This window comes from Physeter macrocephalus, chromosome 6 (genome assembly GCF_002837175.3).
Source record: "Physeter macrocephalus isolate SW-GA chromosome 6, ASM283717v5, whole genome shotgun sequence".
Classification (NCBI taxonomy): Eukaryota; Metazoa; Chordata; class Mammalia; order Artiodactyla; family Physeteridae; genus Physeter; species Physeter macrocephalus.
In genome coordinates this window covers 75,501,996-75,519,925 of record NC_041219.1, presented here as the reverse complement: position 1 = coordinate 75,519,925, position 17,930 = coordinate 75,501,996, and the positions used below count along the sequence as shown (strand labels likewise).

The 17,930-nt window shown below is 37.0% G+C and overlaps 1 protein-coding gene across 10 annotated transcripts in view; it reads right to left on the bottom strand.

Moving 5' to 3' along the window:
• The window catches only part of CCDC91 (coiled-coil domain containing 91), a 393,065-nt gene that overhangs the window by 245,529 nt on the left and 129,606 nt on the right, over window positions 1–17,930 (bottom strand). For all 10 annotated transcript variants that reach the window (XM_055085536.1, XM_055085539.1, XM_055085537.1 and 7 more), the window contains 3 exons: window positions 11,273–11,433; window positions 10,153–10,356; window positions 9,289–9,393 (listed from right to left, as the gene is read on the bottom strand). In XM_055085536.1, coding sequence (XP_054941511.1) covers window positions 9,289–9,393; window positions 10,153–10,356; window positions 11,273–11,433 — 470 coding nt within the window. The remainder of the gene's footprint in view (window positions 1–9,288; window positions 9,394–10,152; window positions 10,357–11,272; window positions 11,434–17,930) is intronic.

Genomic DNA, 17,930 nt, shown 5'->3' with positions numbered 1-17,930 from the left:
TCTTTGAAACGGTCAATTTTCTCATTACTACTGTTACTTAGGAACAAATAATCCAATTGTTAAGTATACATTTTTCCCACTGGTAGAACTAAAAACAATGTTTTTGATTTTCTAAAAACTGCATATTTGGATAATAAAATGGGGGGGTTGCTTTCCTAAAATGTTTACAGTATTGTTATTGTTAAACTGTATCCAAAAATCTAGTGTTTTTATAAACAAGAGTTTAAGCTGTTTTCATTTTGGAAAAGTATATCATTTTTATTTGCTAAAAATGACCCTCATTTAAAAGAAAAAGCTGCTAACTCCTAAGTTAGGGAAAGGTTATAACACCTAAGTTAGGGAATAAAGATAATGAACGAGGAGAAACAGTATAAAACTTATGCGTTTATTCTCAAGATAATTAATATTTTGCAGGGGGGAGGGAATGACTTAAGGTCCTTATTAGGAACATCAATCATGATGTTGGTGACCTATATCTACAGATACAGGTAAAAAGGTACTAATACAAGTTATATGTTGTAAGACAAAAAAATCAAATGAGTAGCAGCCATTTAGATACTCTTGTAAACACCCTCCTCCTCAAATTAGTTGTTTAAAGTTTTTTTACTTCCCTTGAAAAAATGGAATGAAGCATGCGAAATTCAGTGACAATCAGGAAAAAGGAATATAACTGACTTTCTATATAACTGAAGATGAAAACAAAGAATAAAGTAGTAGTTTTTTTTTATTCTCTAGACTTTTTCTTCTTCATTTCCACAATTTTCACAGGTACCAAGCAATAGTATGTAAAAATGAATAAGACACGGTCTTTACCCTCACATTTTATTAAGCAATATTGAGACCTACAGCTCCCTACAATCTAGTACTAATTCCATAAAGAGGTAAATATCCTTGGGGAAAGCATATGTTTAACCTTTGCTATCCCAGATAATTCCCTTTAATAACAATTAACGGTGAGAGAATACTGGGAATATGGCAGTAATGATGGTACAGTTTTCAGATCTCTCAAAATTCCCTCACAAAAACACATAGAGCACCTAAAAAAGTAGGACCAAAAGCTCATATTCATTATCTATCACAAAAATACATGTCACAATATCTCTGTGAATGCCAGAATATAAGCAAGTAAAAATAAACCAAGAAGTCTCAAGACCTGCAAGGCATCAGAATCTGGGCAAGAGGAAAGATGAAAGCAACAGTGTTTGAGACAGACATGAGAACTCCAAAACAGCTAACAGATACTCACCAGAGAGGTCAGCAGGCCAATATGAGGACAGCAAGTAAGACAGAGGAGCCTAACATTTCAATAAGTACAAGTGGTCCTCAGTAAGGTATCAATGGCCCAGGATACACTGGGTCCAATAAACTCTAAATACTTGCAAGAGAAAGCCCCACAATGAGGGGAAAAAGCTGAGAACAGACTCCAAACTGACCAAGCCAGAGACAACAAAACAAGGAAGGAAAAGAAGATCAAGTCAAAGGGAAAGAAGGGAACAGAGTCAGAAAATCTACAAATGTTGCCACATCCTTTTAATCTGACAGAAACATTAGAGCACTATACAATCATGAGGGGGGAAAAAACTGCCTTAAATCACTCCTCCAGTTAAAAAGATCAAGAAAACTAATTTCACATAAAGACAAATAACAGGGGCTTCCCTGGTGGCACAGTGGTTGAGAGTCCGCCTGCCGATGCAGGGGACACGGGTTCGTGCCCCGGTCCGGGAAGATCCCACATGCCGCGGAGCGGCTGGGCCTATGAGCCATCGCCGCTGAATCTGCGCGCCCGGAGCCTGTGCTCCGCAACGGGAGAGGCCACAAAAGTGAGAGGCCCACATACCTCAAAAAAAAAAAAAAAAAAAAAAAGAAATAACAGAAAATTATGTCAAATGCTATGCAATGTTTTATATAGATAGATAAATAGATAGAACAGTATGACAGCCCTACATAAAATAAAAGCACAGCAGAAATATATATTTTAAAAAGAAGTTTTAAATTCTACCCTTGTATTTCAAAGTGAGTTAAAAGACATTATGAAAGTGATAAAGTAGGGCTTCCCTGGTGGTGCAGTGGTTGAGAATCCGCCTGCCGATGCAGGGGACACGGGTTCGTGCCCCAGTCTGGGAAGATCCCACATGCCGCGGAGCGGCTAGGCCTGTGAGCCACGGCCGCTGAGCCTGCGCGTCTGGAGCCTGTGGGTCTGGAGCCTGTGCTCCGCAACAAGAGTCCGCGATAGTGAGAGGCCCGCGCACCACGATGAAGAGTGGCCCCTGCGTGCCGCAACTAGAGAAAGCCCTCGCACAGAAACGAAGACCCAACACAGCCATCAATAAATAAATAAATAAATAAAATTTTAAAACGGTCACCTAGCTTTAACAATGATTAATTCATAGTCATTTAAAAAAAAAAAAAAAACTCCTTGACATTTAGAAGGAGGAATTGAAACTATATATGTATATTAAAGGACACATTGGAAATCTAGGGAAATCAACCTAGAATGACCAATACCAGGACATATTACAGTAAAATTATTTGACTTTAAAGAATAAGAAATTAAAAGAAGAGTAGATGAAATTAAGCAATACTTTATAATAAAAGAAAATGGAATAATATATTTAGATACCCATAAAAAGAAAAAAGAATAAGGAATCTCTTAATGAACCACTATGGAAGGGCCTCCAAGAAACATGCTTCAGAAAGGAAGGGGGGAGGTGAATTTTTTAAATAAATAACAAAAGTGCATTTATTTAGTACACTACCATCTGTATACAGGCATGTCTCGGAGATGCTGTGGGTTTGATTCCAAACCCACAATACTAGCCATCATCTGAGTCTTCAGTGAGTCCTAACCTTTTGGCTGGTGGAGGCTCTTGCCTCAGTGTTTATGGCTGTTGACTGATCAGGGTGGTGCTTGCTGAGGCTGGGGCGGCCGTGGCAGTTTCTTGAAATAAAGCAGCAGTGAGGTATGCCACAAAGACTGACTCTTCCTTTCACAAATGATTTCTCTGTAGCATGCAATGCTGTTTGATAACATTTGACCCACAGTAGAACATCTTCCAAAATTGAGAGTCAGTCCTCTCAAACCCTGCTGTTACTTTACCAACTCAGTTTATGTAACATTCTAAATCTGCTGTTGTCATTCAACAATCTTCACAGCATCTTCACCAGGAGCAGATTCCATCTCAAGAAACCACTTTCTTTGCTAAACCAAAAGAAGCAACACCTCATCCTTTCAAGTTTTATTATGAGATTGCAACAACTCAGTCACATCTTCAGGCTCTTCTTCTAATTCTACTTCTCTTGCTATTTCCACCACATCTACAGGGACTTCTTCCACGTAAGTTTTGAAACCAAAACATAAAATCTTTATTTTCCTTTCATTTTCCCCCCTTTCTCAGAATATGGATAATCATTTTTTTTTTTTTTTTTTTTTGGTATGTGGGCCTCCCTCTGTTGTGGCCCCTCCCCTTGCGGGGGACAGGCTCCGGCCGGGCAGGCCGGCACGAACCCGGTTCCCCTGCATCGGCAGGCGGACGCGCAACCACTGCGCCACCAGGGAAGCCCCTGGATAATCATTTTTAAAGACAAGTGAATAAACAGGATATCTTCAAGCTATGCGTAATTTGTATTTCTTTCAGTATTCTCTACGACTAAGCTGGACTTCAACTGCATTTTGGGTTACCTATGCAGAACTGATTAACTGCTCACATACCAGGTTATCAAGTTAAATGCTCAAGGTATCAAGCCATGGCTCTAATGCCATAAAGCATAATTACCACAGTAGTCTCTGGCTAAGGGCCCAACTTTCCAACACCTGACTAGTATTCACTTTAAAACACACAAAAATATTGAGAATAGGATCTATTCAAAATGACGTAATGTAACCTTTGAAATCGGCAACAGAACACAGATAATACTCTGAAGCAGTATAAATCCATTTATGAGATCAATTTAAAGTCCTCTGAAACACTGTGTTTTCACATCACTTTTTTTAAGTTAAATTCTCAAACTAAATAATCAACATAACTAAGAGACATTTCAATAGGAAATGGCATTTGGAAGCACAGACCCAACCTTTAAAAAGTTTGTACAGGAAATTCCCAAAACTAGCCATAGCTACCAATACCAACAACTATCAGAGATGATAATTTAACAATCAGCTGCATCTATTAATTAAACTTGTTAAAATGTGGTCACAGTATGAAATGTACAGTCTGAGAACCTTCCAAGTCTCTTCAGTGCTCATCACAGGTGTGGATATACTTGCTATGAGAGTCAGAGACAAAAGACAAAAGAGACTGGAATCCAAGTTGTACTAAGATGAGCTCTCTATTCATGTTTCATGAAAAGTCCTTTAAATAGCTACCATTGACACATGGAGCATGATTCACTTTTCTTCCTCTGCTTAGGCTCACACCCTGGATAGCACAGGAAAGGAGAGGTAGTGCATACCCCCACTGTACTGCAGAGTTCAATAAGTAATCCTTATTTCCTTCTGTTATGGGCACATTCACACCCTTCCACCTAACCTGGTAATTAGACCGTATCACATAAAACCACACTGTTAGAATTCTCTGTAATAGTTAATGTTGCTCTTTAAAAAAAGTTTTAAGGGTTTTACAAACATTCCATTTATTAATTACTCCATCTTGTGTCAGATTAAAATATTGACAAAAGCACACCCAACACTGGTCTAAGCGGAGATAGATTTCTTTACAAAATTGAAAATGCAAGCACTATATTTTGATATCACGTGAAAATACTTGGATTTTTCATGGTGATGAATAGGTATGAATTTTGTTTGCTTTTTTTTTCTCTGTATTGTCCACCTTTTCCACAATAAACCTATTATTCTTATAAATATACAAGCATACTAATATTTTTTTAAGGAGAAAGGCTTCTCAGTCAATTTAATCCAGTCTTACCAGGACTATCTTTTGTACTCCTGGATATTTTGCTTTATTTAGGAAACCATAGAGAGGCAGGCACCAATATATTATCCCTGTCATCAAAACTAGCAGAAAAGAAAACTTTTTCTATTTCATTAAGCTCCACAAATATTTAGAAGACCTGTATGCTATATATGCCTTAATATAAAAAATATGTAGACTGCCATAGTCTACAGAAAATACATGATAAATATATTAACTTTCAAATATCTGAGGGATGACTTGCAGACCATAATTCAAGCAAGAAATTTTATATATATTTTCATGATTTAAAAACTCACTTTTGCTAAAATTTCATCCTACATATATTTAGCACAGAGTGGCCTCCTTTGATACTCACAAATTTAATCACATCTCCTATTCCTAAGAAATTATTAGATAGAACCAACTTTGTACCAGTTTTTAAAAAAGGCTATATTCCCAGAAAGAAATGAATTACATAAAGTAGGTCAAACAGTGAAGGTCAAGATTTTCTAAATTCTTAATGATCAGGTAGGTACAATACAATTTAAATATATTTATTAAAAATACATTTCCAGAAAGTCTAACACATATACCTATTTATGCACAAACTTGGTAAGTATAAAGCAGATATAGAGATTTATGGATTATCTCACAAACTGAATTATGCATATTTTTATTTTCCCCTCTTCTAGCTACAAGGACTCTATGAGTTGATTACTTAAGCTGTTTGCCTTAAAAACTTTACTCAAAATACCTGCTTTAGATTAATGTATTTTAAGGTTGAATTAATTTTCTGCTGTAGCTACAATAAAGAATATTTAAACTGTTCCTTTTTATTTCACTTCTAGACTAAGATGAAATAGATGCATTCCTTCCTATTTTTCTCAAGAAGTACAGCTAAAAGACCTGGACATTATCTTTAAAACACATGAAGAAGACTGCAAAGGGGGACAAGAAAGCAGACCACCTGGGGACTTGAGGAACCAAGGAATGACACAACAGCAAATTTTGTGAGTTTTCTTTTAGCCGCCTATATCCCAAACTGGGTACTGGAATGACCAGCAACCAGGAAATGCCAATGGGCACAAACACAAACAGCCCCAAGAAAAGCTATCCCTCTCCACCCAAAGGTCCACAAAGGGGGCAACCTAGCAGAACAGATAACTGGTAGATAATAAGTGCTCTATGAGAGCCAAACCCCACGGAAAAAAAAATGTGATCCCATCTCCAGCTCTATGAGCAAAGGCCAAAATGCTAAACCCAGACTTCTACCCTCACCCAGCAGGGACATAGAAACTAAACAGTGTGCCTGCCTTTGAGTTCAATTTGACTATTAGACCTCCTAGTACACTTTTCTATCACTTATTTAGCCAAGGTGATAAAATACTCCCTAAGTTAGTTTACTCTTTTTTTCCACATAGTATAAAAAGGAGACAGGTCCTTTTTGGTACTGAAGTAAAATCACCTAAAAAATGTTTTCTTGAGACGTACTGTTTCTAGTAAAAGGAAAGTATTTTTTAAATTGAATATTAGTTTTGAAGACTCAAGTTGTTACTCTTAGATTACCACTATTAATAGTAAAAGCAATAAGACAACAATGATAATGTCACTAGGTGTTTATATTGGTTTTCACTATGGAAAGCTCAAAGTGTTGTATACCAGGTGTTAGATGGTCTCTCAGGTATGTTATTGTTCCCATTAACAGATTGAGAAACCGAATTTGCAAAGGTATCTGTCTTACTAACGGGCCCAGAATAAGTCACTCAATGTAGAGAGAAGACAACACAAAGTTCCAGTAATCAGTACTGAACCTTCCAATAAGCACCCGAATTCCAAGTATAGGGCTATAAATGTGGCTGTACACAAAGTAATTAGCCCTTGGGCAGCAGGGTGCATTATATTAGTGAATTCATTCATTAATTCAAGAGTATTAATTGAGCCCACATTACATGCCAAGTATTGCTCTAGGCACTGGAAAGTTCCCAATCTCATGGAGCTTACACTCTAGTGAGGGTAAAAGAACAAATAAACAAATCAAAATAAAATAACAATTGCTATGAGGAGGGGGGAAAAAAAGCAAAGAAAGGGGGCTAGGGAATGCTGAGCATGTACACAGGTTCTTATTTTCTATAACATAGTCAAAGAAAGCTTCCACAAGAAGGTAGCATTTGAGCAACGAAACTAGGGTTCACTGAGAGTTGTTAAAAAGTATAATTTTCAAAAAGTTAAAATGTGACTCATATAAATATAAATGAAACACATCAAAGACTTATACTACTCTTTATTAATAAAAGAATCATTTATGTTAACAGAAGGAATCAGATGTTAAGACTGGTTCAAAGAGCATTTGAATAGGCATACGAATAGAAAATTTAAATAATGGAGTGTTAGACCAAGCAAGAGTGCTAGGTGGAGATAACGTCTAATGAATGTCCTACAGGGCAATAAACACTATTCTTTGAAATTCTAACAGAGAGACATTATTTGCACCTCTTCTGTGAAAAAAATTAATTAACGTGTAATGTCAATACAACTGAGACTTTCAATCAATAGTAAACAGTGAGTCACATTCACAGTGAGTACTACATTCTTTTAAATAATCCTTGAGTAGGTCTAGTAAGTAATGCCCTCATAGGACACTGAAAGAACATACTGCTCACCCTTTTCCTTGTTTTCAAGTTTTACATTTTTTAAACAAAGCCATGCAGATATCTGCAGGAAGAGCATTCCAGTCAGAGAAACTGAATGAATCACAAACTGTTTCCCTCCACTCACCACTCCAACAGGCAAGGAATGCCCTCAGTAACACAGACTCACACATTCGCCTGGACCTTACTATGAATTCAGTTTAAGTAAATAGCTGGGGGCGAACTGGAAAAGTTGGAGAAGCCAGAAGATTTACACTGAAAGGAGAATGATAATTGAGGTTGGGAAATGATTTGACTCACATTTTAAAAAAACACTACTCCACCTGCTGAAATAAAGACTCATTAAGGGAGAAGAGCACAGGTAGAAGCTAGAAGGCCACTTAGGAGACTATTTAAACAATCTAGACAATAAACAAGTAAATACATGGTTTGTCAGATGTGAAAAGTGCTATGGAGAAAAATAAAGCAGAATATGGGAAGGCTGGTAGGGGATGTCAGCATTGTTTGGAAAGGTCTCCCTTGATAAGCTGATATTTGCACGGAGACCTGAATGATATAAAAAAGTAAACAATGCAGAAAATTGAGGGACGAGTGCTCTAGACATAGGGTTAAAGCAAAATGACTGAAGAGAAAGAGTCAGGGAAAAGACAGGGAGAAGGGACACAAAAAAATGGAGGGCCTTGCAAACCATTTTAAGGACTTACTTGACTTTTAGTTTGGGTGAGGTGAGAAGCCACTGAAGGTTTCCGAGCAGAGAAATGACATGAGCAGCTTTAACTATTAAACAGATCACAGTGGCTGCCATGTGGAGAATGGTCTGTAAGTGGGCAATGACAGAAGCAAAAAGATTAGAATAGAAGGGGGCTTCCCTGGTGGCACAGTGGTTGAGAGTCCGCCTGCCGATGCAGGGGACACGGGTTCGTGCCCCGGTCTGGGATGATCCCACATGCTGCAGAGCAGCTGGGCCCGTGAGCCATGGCCGCCGAGCCTGTGCGTCTGGAGCCTGTGCTCCGCAACGGGAGAGTTCACAACAGTGAGAGGCCCGTGTACCGCAAAAAAGAAGAAAAGAAAAAAACAAAAAAGATTAGAATAGAAGATCCTTCAGTATTCCAAGGGAGAAATAAGGATGGCCTAGAATAGGTTGGCAGCAGTGACCATAATGACAAACAGTCGAAACCTGGATATTCTGAAGGTAGAGCCAACAGGTTTTGCTTAAGGAACAGACATGGGGTAAGCACAAAAAGGAATACATGTGGGTTTCAGCTTTAGCAACTGGAAAGACAGAACTGCTATTTCCTGGGATGGGGAAGACTGCAGAAGAAACAAGTTTGTTAAGGAAATTCGAGGAGAAGACGAGGAGACATTGATTACCATCAATTTATGAAAAAGGTTAAATATCTCAGTTTGGTGTTTATACGATTCTAAGCTCTTTTCAAATGTAATCACAATAAGAAAAATTGGAATGTCTAATTTCCAAATTGAGAAAATCATCAGAAACAGAATATTTTTCGCCAGACTGAGTCTCAAACAGCTAACCTGCATGGCTTCTCAGAGATTCGTACTGTTCAAAATGGCATTTATCATTAATTTCACACGTTAGTCAGTATTTTACATATTTAAGCAAGTATCTGATGCTTCACTCATGAAGTATTCATTGAGCTCTTTTTGAAGTTATATTACATGCTTCATCAAAAGGCCTACATACTAAATTTATAATTCACTGTTTTTACCTGAAGTTCTTTGTATCTATCTTGAAAAGAAATGGCCTCTTGCTCTTTTTCTTTAAGGAAATCTTTTTCCAAGACACTATGTTTTTCCATCAATGATTCCACATCCTGAAAGAAAAAAGTCCAAGCATAAATTTTGTAATATTTAAAGGCATAAAATATATTCAGTTTTTTCAATGAACATATTAGAAAATATTTGGTAAGGAAAGAACCCACCGGAAGTATGGTTTTCAAAGTTCAACAATATTATAAAATGTATGCTTCACTCTCATTCCCAGACCAATATCAAACACTGATATAACACTAACACTGCTATAACACTAAAATTATTCATGCTAATAAATATACAAAAGCATCTAAACTAATTGTAAACAACACTCTACCTCTACCTATACTTTCTATAAATTTGCTAAGGTCTTTTTATAGAGATATTTGTAGGAAACAGAAATGAGAACACATAAATAATTTACTAAAATAGCTGTATTTCTAAGTAATCTTGTCAAATATCCCATCATATCTGACTTCTCATAGGGACAAACGAATATTACAAATCTTCTAACCTACATAAGAAATACAATACTACCTGCTTTCAAAGTAAATAAAAATAAACCAGAAGGAAAGCATTCATTAGCGAAAAAAAAAAAAATCTAGTACAAGACGTTCATATCTTTAAAAGTACACCTTTAAAACTAGAAATTTCTTATCAAAGACTTTCGTAAGTGATAAGCTCGTATGACTGATTTAAACCTACAGCCACACAGCATAATAGCTTTTCCACTGCTGAATTTTTAATCAGAAGTTGGGATTATATTATATTTCCAGTATCTGCAATTCAAACATTTATTTTTTAGGCAAATGTAAATATACCTTTTTAATTCTCTGTTTTTCTTCTTCAGAGACCTTGAGTTTCATCTCCAGACTTGAAATTTTCTGCTGAAGCTGTATGTTTGATACATTGGCTCCAGGATCCTCAGAATCATCCACAAGAGCAATTGTTCCATTACTTTTCTCCTCAGTTAAACCCAATGGAAAAAGTGAGATATCCAGATGAGTGTGTGTTGATTGCTGAATCTAAACCACATTAAAAAAAAAAACAAAACAAAACACACAAAAGGGGAAAGTTTACACTGCACCAAGAAGGAAAACATCCAAAGGGCACCAGAAACCACATTTGGAAATTAAGTTGTAGCAAAGGTTCCGAAATTATTTCACCCTTTAAGTAAATCAACAGAAGACCTCAAACTATTACAACAACCTGATCTTTGCAATAAGAAACAAAATTTTCTGTAAACTTCAGAGTTTAAAGCATTTATTATTTTCCAAGCAAAGCATTAAAAACTTAAAACTTTTTCTTGAGAGTGTATAATAAGTATAGACATATCTGATACCAGTTCTTGAATTTACACACACACTCAGAATTTATTTATATACTAAGTTATAAATCAGATTTTAAAATTTATCAATAACCACTAATTGATCATCACTTTCTAGTAAAGATAACAAGTGACTCAAGATTGTATACAGCACTCTGGAAATCTGGAATAACTCCAGCATCTAGCACAAGGCCTGAATCGATAAATATTTGAATGAATAAACGCTATGACCGCTGTGTTTTTGGTTTTACTCTAAAATTGAAATGAACACTCTAATACTTGAAAACATATGGTAAGCTTCCCTGAAAAGAGAAATAGTTTTTTTGTAATTATTTTCCTTTTGGAAGTTCATGATCTGCAATGCAAAACTAAGTCAACTTTAATAAAACATATTTGGTTTTCAAACAGTATTTTGGCAACTAACACTGCTTAAATACCTTGCAATTGTGCCACAAAACAAACATATTATTCAGTTTTTAGAATTCTAGATATCAACCTCAAAGTTAGAGTATCTACAGGAGGGGAAAAAAAAGGAAATCAGGAAATCTTTAATTAAATCAGTATGCAATTTTTTTAAGTAGGCAAAGTTCCTATAAAAATATGTCCGTCTTTACCTGTGCTTTAGGAAAAGTTTGACTGACAATGCTGTTGTCTGCATGTGTATTCTCTGGTGATGAAATGATGGGCTCAGAAGAGAGGCAGCCAACTGAAGGAGAAGTGTGGTCATGGTCCAATACAATCTCAGGAGAGGCTGGAGAAAGATGGACTCCAGATACTAAAGGAAAACAAACAAAACAAAACAAAAAAAGGATCATTAAAGGGAAAATAAGAACAGGTTGAAGGGAAGAAAGAGAGTAGAGGGAGGGAAAGAAAAAGGGGTAAGGAAAGTAAAAGCAATGAGATAGAAAATGAGGATTCTATGACTATTTTTCAGGGATTTTTATCTGAGATCTAAAGCTAGTGTTTCTAAATTGAACAGGACATTTCCATGTGAGACCCAAGCAAACAAAACAACTTAATAATGTCTTAATGTCTACACACTAACACATTACCATAAGGGATGCATTTGCAACTCAGAGAAATTATTCAAATATATTATTTACCTATTTAGTTAGTTAAGAAAAAGCACTAGCATGCCTACCAGTGCCAAACACAGGCACTAGGTACTGAGGAGACAGCAATGAGCAGGACATGCATCCATGTACTCAGTGACCTTATGACCCAGGAGGCAAGTCAAATGAATTACTTATTACAATAAAGCGAGCTAAGGGGAAGAACAATGACGTTAAAATAGCTAATCCACTGTCTCTGTGTTAATTTCTTCTTTTACAACAGCAAAAGCTTTTTCATGTTAAAGTCAATTTTAGTTTGTTTCCACAGACAAATAATGTTGAAATACAACTCTGTAATTAGTTTCACAACAAAATATTATTAGATTGTGATTAGGGATCAAATACAAAGGTCACGAAAAGAAAGCCAATTCCAAACATGAAATAAGACAAAAATATTGATGATGGCAAAATAAACAGATATTACTTTATTTTCAAACGTTCTTTCTAAAAATTCAAATGCATTTGTATTGTGTGTTTTAAAGTTTAAGAATAGTAACTAAATCATTTTTAACAGTAATTCATTTATACGTTTTGACTTCCTAAATTATAAAGACCTTTATTCCACATTGGCATCAGTAGCAACGTCAGCGAAGTTCTACCATAAATTCTGAAAGGCAGCTCACAATGGAAATTGCATTTTTCCCTGAAGAAAGACATTTATAAGGTCATTAGGTATTAACAAACTAAGGAATGTATCAATTTTTTATTGGTACCAGGATTATTTAATTATCTTATATATACTCCCATTGTGTAGCAGTATTGTGTTTTTCAAATACTATGTGCCATACTGGATAAGGTATTGTAGCTTCTCCCACAAGCATTTCACTATTTTAACTAAAATACAGAAAACTGGAATTTCAACCTATATTTGTACTATATATCTTTTCCAGAAATTTTTGCTAATCTTCACTATTCTATATGCTAACAGATTTCCCTAAAATGTCAAAATATTCTAACTTCTAATTCTAAATTACAATTATACCAAAAATATTACTAATTAATTTTTAAAGGAGTGAAAATAAGTACTATAGTATAGTGAAGAGGAATACAGCCTTATGATTAAGAGCACAGACTCTGAAATCATATTGCCAAAGCATGTGTACAACATCTGGCAAGTTTACTTAACTTCCTTCAGTTTCCTCATCTGTAAAACTGGCATAGAGGTGCTGATGAGGTTTTAAATGACTAAAATATGTAAAGCTTTTAGCATTGTGCTGAAATTATTTTCATCATTATTTCAAAGATTGTTAAAATTTGTTGGACAAGTATGTTTTATTTCCAGGCATAAAGGGTATGTATGACTATGATCCTATGTTCAAGAAACTCTTAAAAATATCATTCTGATCCACCACCTGAACATTTTAACATCTCTTTATGTTATTCATATTTATAGCCATAATCTAAGACAAGATGTCATGTTGTCATGAGTTAAATTCTCATTCTGTAACATGACATGTTCAAGTATGCCATATTAGGAAAAGAAAGGGGGAAAGAGGCTAGAATAAAGGAAGGAAGGGAGAGAAAGAGAAAGGAAAGAAAGGAGATAAATAAGGGGAAGTAAAAGGGAGAGCTTGAGGGAGGAAAGTAGGGAGTGGGAGGAGGCCCCCTCACCCTCACACTTTCCACTAGTTACCACTATCATACTTCCCCTTCATAACCAGATTTCTTGTCTCCATTTGCTTCTTCCTCACCCAACACTCATCATGCCACAAGACCCACTTTTTATGATATAAATTTTCCTTTCAGGTATTATTAAGTAAAATGAACACTTTTTATCTTCCTTTAGTTCTCCAGAGTACATAATACTAATGACTCTCCCTTTTCCTTGAAACTCTTCCCTTGGCACCTATAAGCCACTATATCCTAAATTTCTCCTAACATTTTAACTTTTTTTTTCTTGTTTCCTTTTCAGGCTCTTTTCCACTCAGTCTTAATTTCATTGTTTCCTACACCCTCTGATCTTCTCAGTGTTCACATTATTCTTACCACTTTCAGAACCCATTATTTAAATTATCACCTATAAGCTAATGACACCGAAATTCACATTTCTAGCACAAACCACTCTACAGACCTCCAGATCCATATGCTCACCTCACTACCAGAGAGTCCATTTAGCTGTCTAGTACATTCATCAAACTTACCCATCATCTTACATAAACGTGCTTTGCTTCATGTTGATGGTATCTCAATGAACTATTTGCCCAAGCCAGAAATGATACCACCAAGTGCCAACTTCACTTCAGTCACACTGTGCTACTTACTGTTCCCTGATTATGCCATACTGTTCAGTACCTCTGTGACCTCACAATATTACTGCCTAAGTAAAAGCCATAGCTGTGGAATCAGAAATGGATTCAAATTTGAACAATAACAACTTACTTGTTATACAGCAAATTACACAAACCCCTTTAAGCCACAGTTTTCTCTTCTGAAAGTGGTGAAATAATACCAACAAACTTTTCCAGGAATCTTTTCACCTACTCTGTTAGGTGAAATCCAACCACAATACAATTTTAATTTTCCACTGTCAAGATATTACAGATTTCTAAGAAATAATAATGAAAACATTACATATCTATGGGATACATTTAAAGCAGTTTAGAAAAAAAAATCTAAATCCTTGAACACTTCAATCAATTTTTAAAATGAATTAAATTTCCATCTCATAAACTAAAATACGAATAACACAGAAAACTTTAAAAGCACATTAAAAAATAATAAAGATAATGCAGATGTCAAAGATTAAGAAAATAAAGCAGATCGAATTAATCAAAACCCTGAATTTCTAAGAAAATCACATAAAACTAGTTAATTTATTAACAATAAAAGGAGAAAAGTACAAATAGATAAATTAAGTGACAAGGGTAATATAATAATTAAAACAAAAGAATTTTTTTAAATCATAAATCCTCTACAGACTTCTAAGTAAACAGGTTTGAAAAATCTAGATAAAATGGGCAATTCTCCACAGAAACATAGTTTATAAAAGTTGATTGGATTAAAGCTAAAAAATTCTTTAAAAATATATAATTTCCTTGGGGAAAAAATAAAATTATGAGACAACTACCCTATAGATAAAGCATTTCAAGAGGATTTCTAACAAAAATTTGAAAAATGAATAATCCCAATGCTCTAAAATTAATACAGAGCATTGAAAATGAAGGGAAACATAATTAGCATTACATAACATTAACATAACATTGATAGCTAAGCCTGATAAAGACAATACAAAAAGAGAACAATTAAAGATTTTTAGAGTATTGCTTAAAAATAATTAGGTAGGGCTTCCCTGGTGGCGCAGCGGTTGAGAGTCCGCCTGCGATTCAGGGGACACGGGTTCGTGCCCCGGTCCGGGAAGATCCCACATGCCGTGGAGCGGCTGGGCCTCCTGAGCCTGTGCGTCCAGAGCCTGTGCTCCACAACGGGAGAGGCCACAACAGTGAGAGGCCCGTGTAACGCAAAAAAAAAAAAAAAAAAATTAGGTAAAAGTTCTAAATAAAATATTAGTAAACAAAATCTAACATCATATTGAGAAAATGATATGCAATGAATGAGTCAGATTTGTTCCAGGAATGCAAGGTTGGCTCACTATTAGGCAATTCATTAATATAACATTCCATATTAATAGACTTGAAGAGAAAAATAGCATAACTAGCTCAAAGACTAAAAATGCTTTTGATAAAAATCAAACACCTGTATCTGTTAAAAAAAAAACACTCAAAAAATTAGAAATTGATGCATACTTTCTTAGGATAAAACATATAGATGTCAGTCCTAAAGTCAGCATGTTAATTAATGAAAAAAATCTAGAGGTGTTTCCTCTAAGATCAGGAATAATATAAGGATGCCTACTATCTCCATACCACTTAACACTGCACTCACTAAAGCAATGTGGTTAAACAAGAGAAATTAAATGGAAGCGTAAAAATAAGAAAAGGAGGAAAACTACACCTCATGTTCCTACTAACTCAAACAATAAACACATTCAGTAAAGTAGCAGGATATTAACTTAATGAACAGAAATCAACAGCATTCATATGTAAAAACAATAACAATTTAGAAGATATGATGGTAGCAAAAATATTATTTTCCATAGCAACAAAGAAGACAAAATACTTAAGAATAAATTTAGCAAGAAACATGAGGAAACCTTTAAAACGTTTCTGAAAGACTCAATGGTAGACCTGAACAAAGGTAAAGACCCTTGTAATTGGATAGGGCAACTAAACATCATAAAGATGCCAATCCTCCCTTAGTTAATTTATAGGCCTAATAAAATTCCAATAAAAGTAAATAAGCATCTTCTCGAGAGGAGGAAGATGGTGGAAGAGTAAGACACAGAGATCACCTTCCTCCTCACAGATACATCAGAAATACATCTGCACTTGGAACAACTCCTACAGAACACCCACTGAATGCTGGCAGAAGACCTCAGACCTCCCAAAAGGCAAGAAACTCCCCACGTTCCTGGGTAGGGCAAAAGAAAAAAGAATAAACAGAGACAAAAGAACAGGGACGGGACCTGCACCAGTGGGAGGGAGCCGTGAAGGAGGAAAGGTTTCCACACACTAGGAAGCCCCTTCGCGGGCGGATACTGTGGGTGGCAGAGTGGGGAGGCTTCAGGGCCACGGAGGAGAGCACAGCAACAGAGGTGTGGAGGGCAAAGCAAAGAGATTCCCTCACAGAGGATCAGTGCCGACCGGCACTCACCAGCCCGAAAGGCTTGTCTGCTCACCCGCCGGGACGGGAGGGGCCTGGGAGCTGAGGCTCCGGCTTCAGTCCGATCCCAGGGAGAGGACTGGGGTTGGCAGCGCGAACACAGCCTGAAGGGGTTAGTGCACCACGGCTAGCCAGAAGGAAGTCCGGGAAAAAGTCTGCACCTGCCGAAGAGGCAAGAGACTTTTTCTTCCCTCTTTGTTTCCTGGTGCGCTAGGAAGAGGGGATTAAGACCACCTCTTAAAGGAGCTCCAGAGACAGGCATGAGATGCTAAGGCTGCTTCTGCTGCCACCAAGAAGCCTGTGTGCAAGCACAGGTCACTATCCACACTTCCCCTCCCTCCCGGGAGCCTGTGCAGCCCGCCACTAACAGGGTCCCGTGATCCAGGGACAACTTCCCCGGGAGAACGCCCAGTGCGCCTCAGGCTGGTGCAATGTCACTCCGGCCTCTGCCGCCGCAGGCTCACCCCGCATCCGTAGCCCTCCCTCCCCCCGGCCTGAGTGAGCCAGAGCCCCCAGATCAGCTGCTCCTTTAACCCCGTCCTGTCTGAGCGAACAACAGACGCACTCAGGCGACCTACACATAGAGGCGGGGCCAAATCCAAAACTGAACCCTGGGAGCTGTGCGAACAAAGAAGAGAAAGGGAAATCTCTCCCAGCAGGCTCAGGAGCAGTGGATTAAATCTCCACAATCAACTTGATGTACCTGCATCTGTGGAATAACTGAGTAGACAACGAATCATCCCAATTTGACAAGGTGGAGTTTGAGAACAAGATATATTATTTTTTCCCCTTTTCCTCTTTTTGTGAGTTTGTATGTATATTCTGTGTGAGATTGTGTCTGTATAGCTTTGCTTTCACCATTTGTCCTAGAGTTCTGTCCATCCATTTTTTTTTACTTAAAAAAATTTTTTTCTTAATAATTATATTTTATTCTTTATTTTAATAACTTACATCTTACTTTATTTCATTTTATTTTATCTTCTTCCTTCCTTTCTTTCGTTCTTTCTACTTTTTATCCCTTTTATTCTGAGCCGTGTGGATGAAAGGCTCTTGGTGCTCCAGCCAGAAGTCAGTGCTGTGCCTCTGAGGTGAGAGAGCCAACTTCAGGACACTGGTCCAAAAGACACCTCCCAGCTCCACATAATATCAAATGGCGAAAATCTCCCAGAGATCTCCATGTCAACACCAAGACCCAGCTTCACTCAACGACCAGCAAGCTACACTGCTGGACACTCTATACCAAACAACTAGCAAGACAGGAACACAGCCACATCCATTAGCAGAGAGGCTGCCTAAAATCATAATAAGGCCACAGACACCCCCAAAACACACCACCAGATGGGGACCTGCCCACCAGAAAGACAAGATCCAGCCTCATCCACCAGAACACAGGCACTAGTCCCCTCCACCAGGAAGCCTACACAACCCACTAAACCAACCT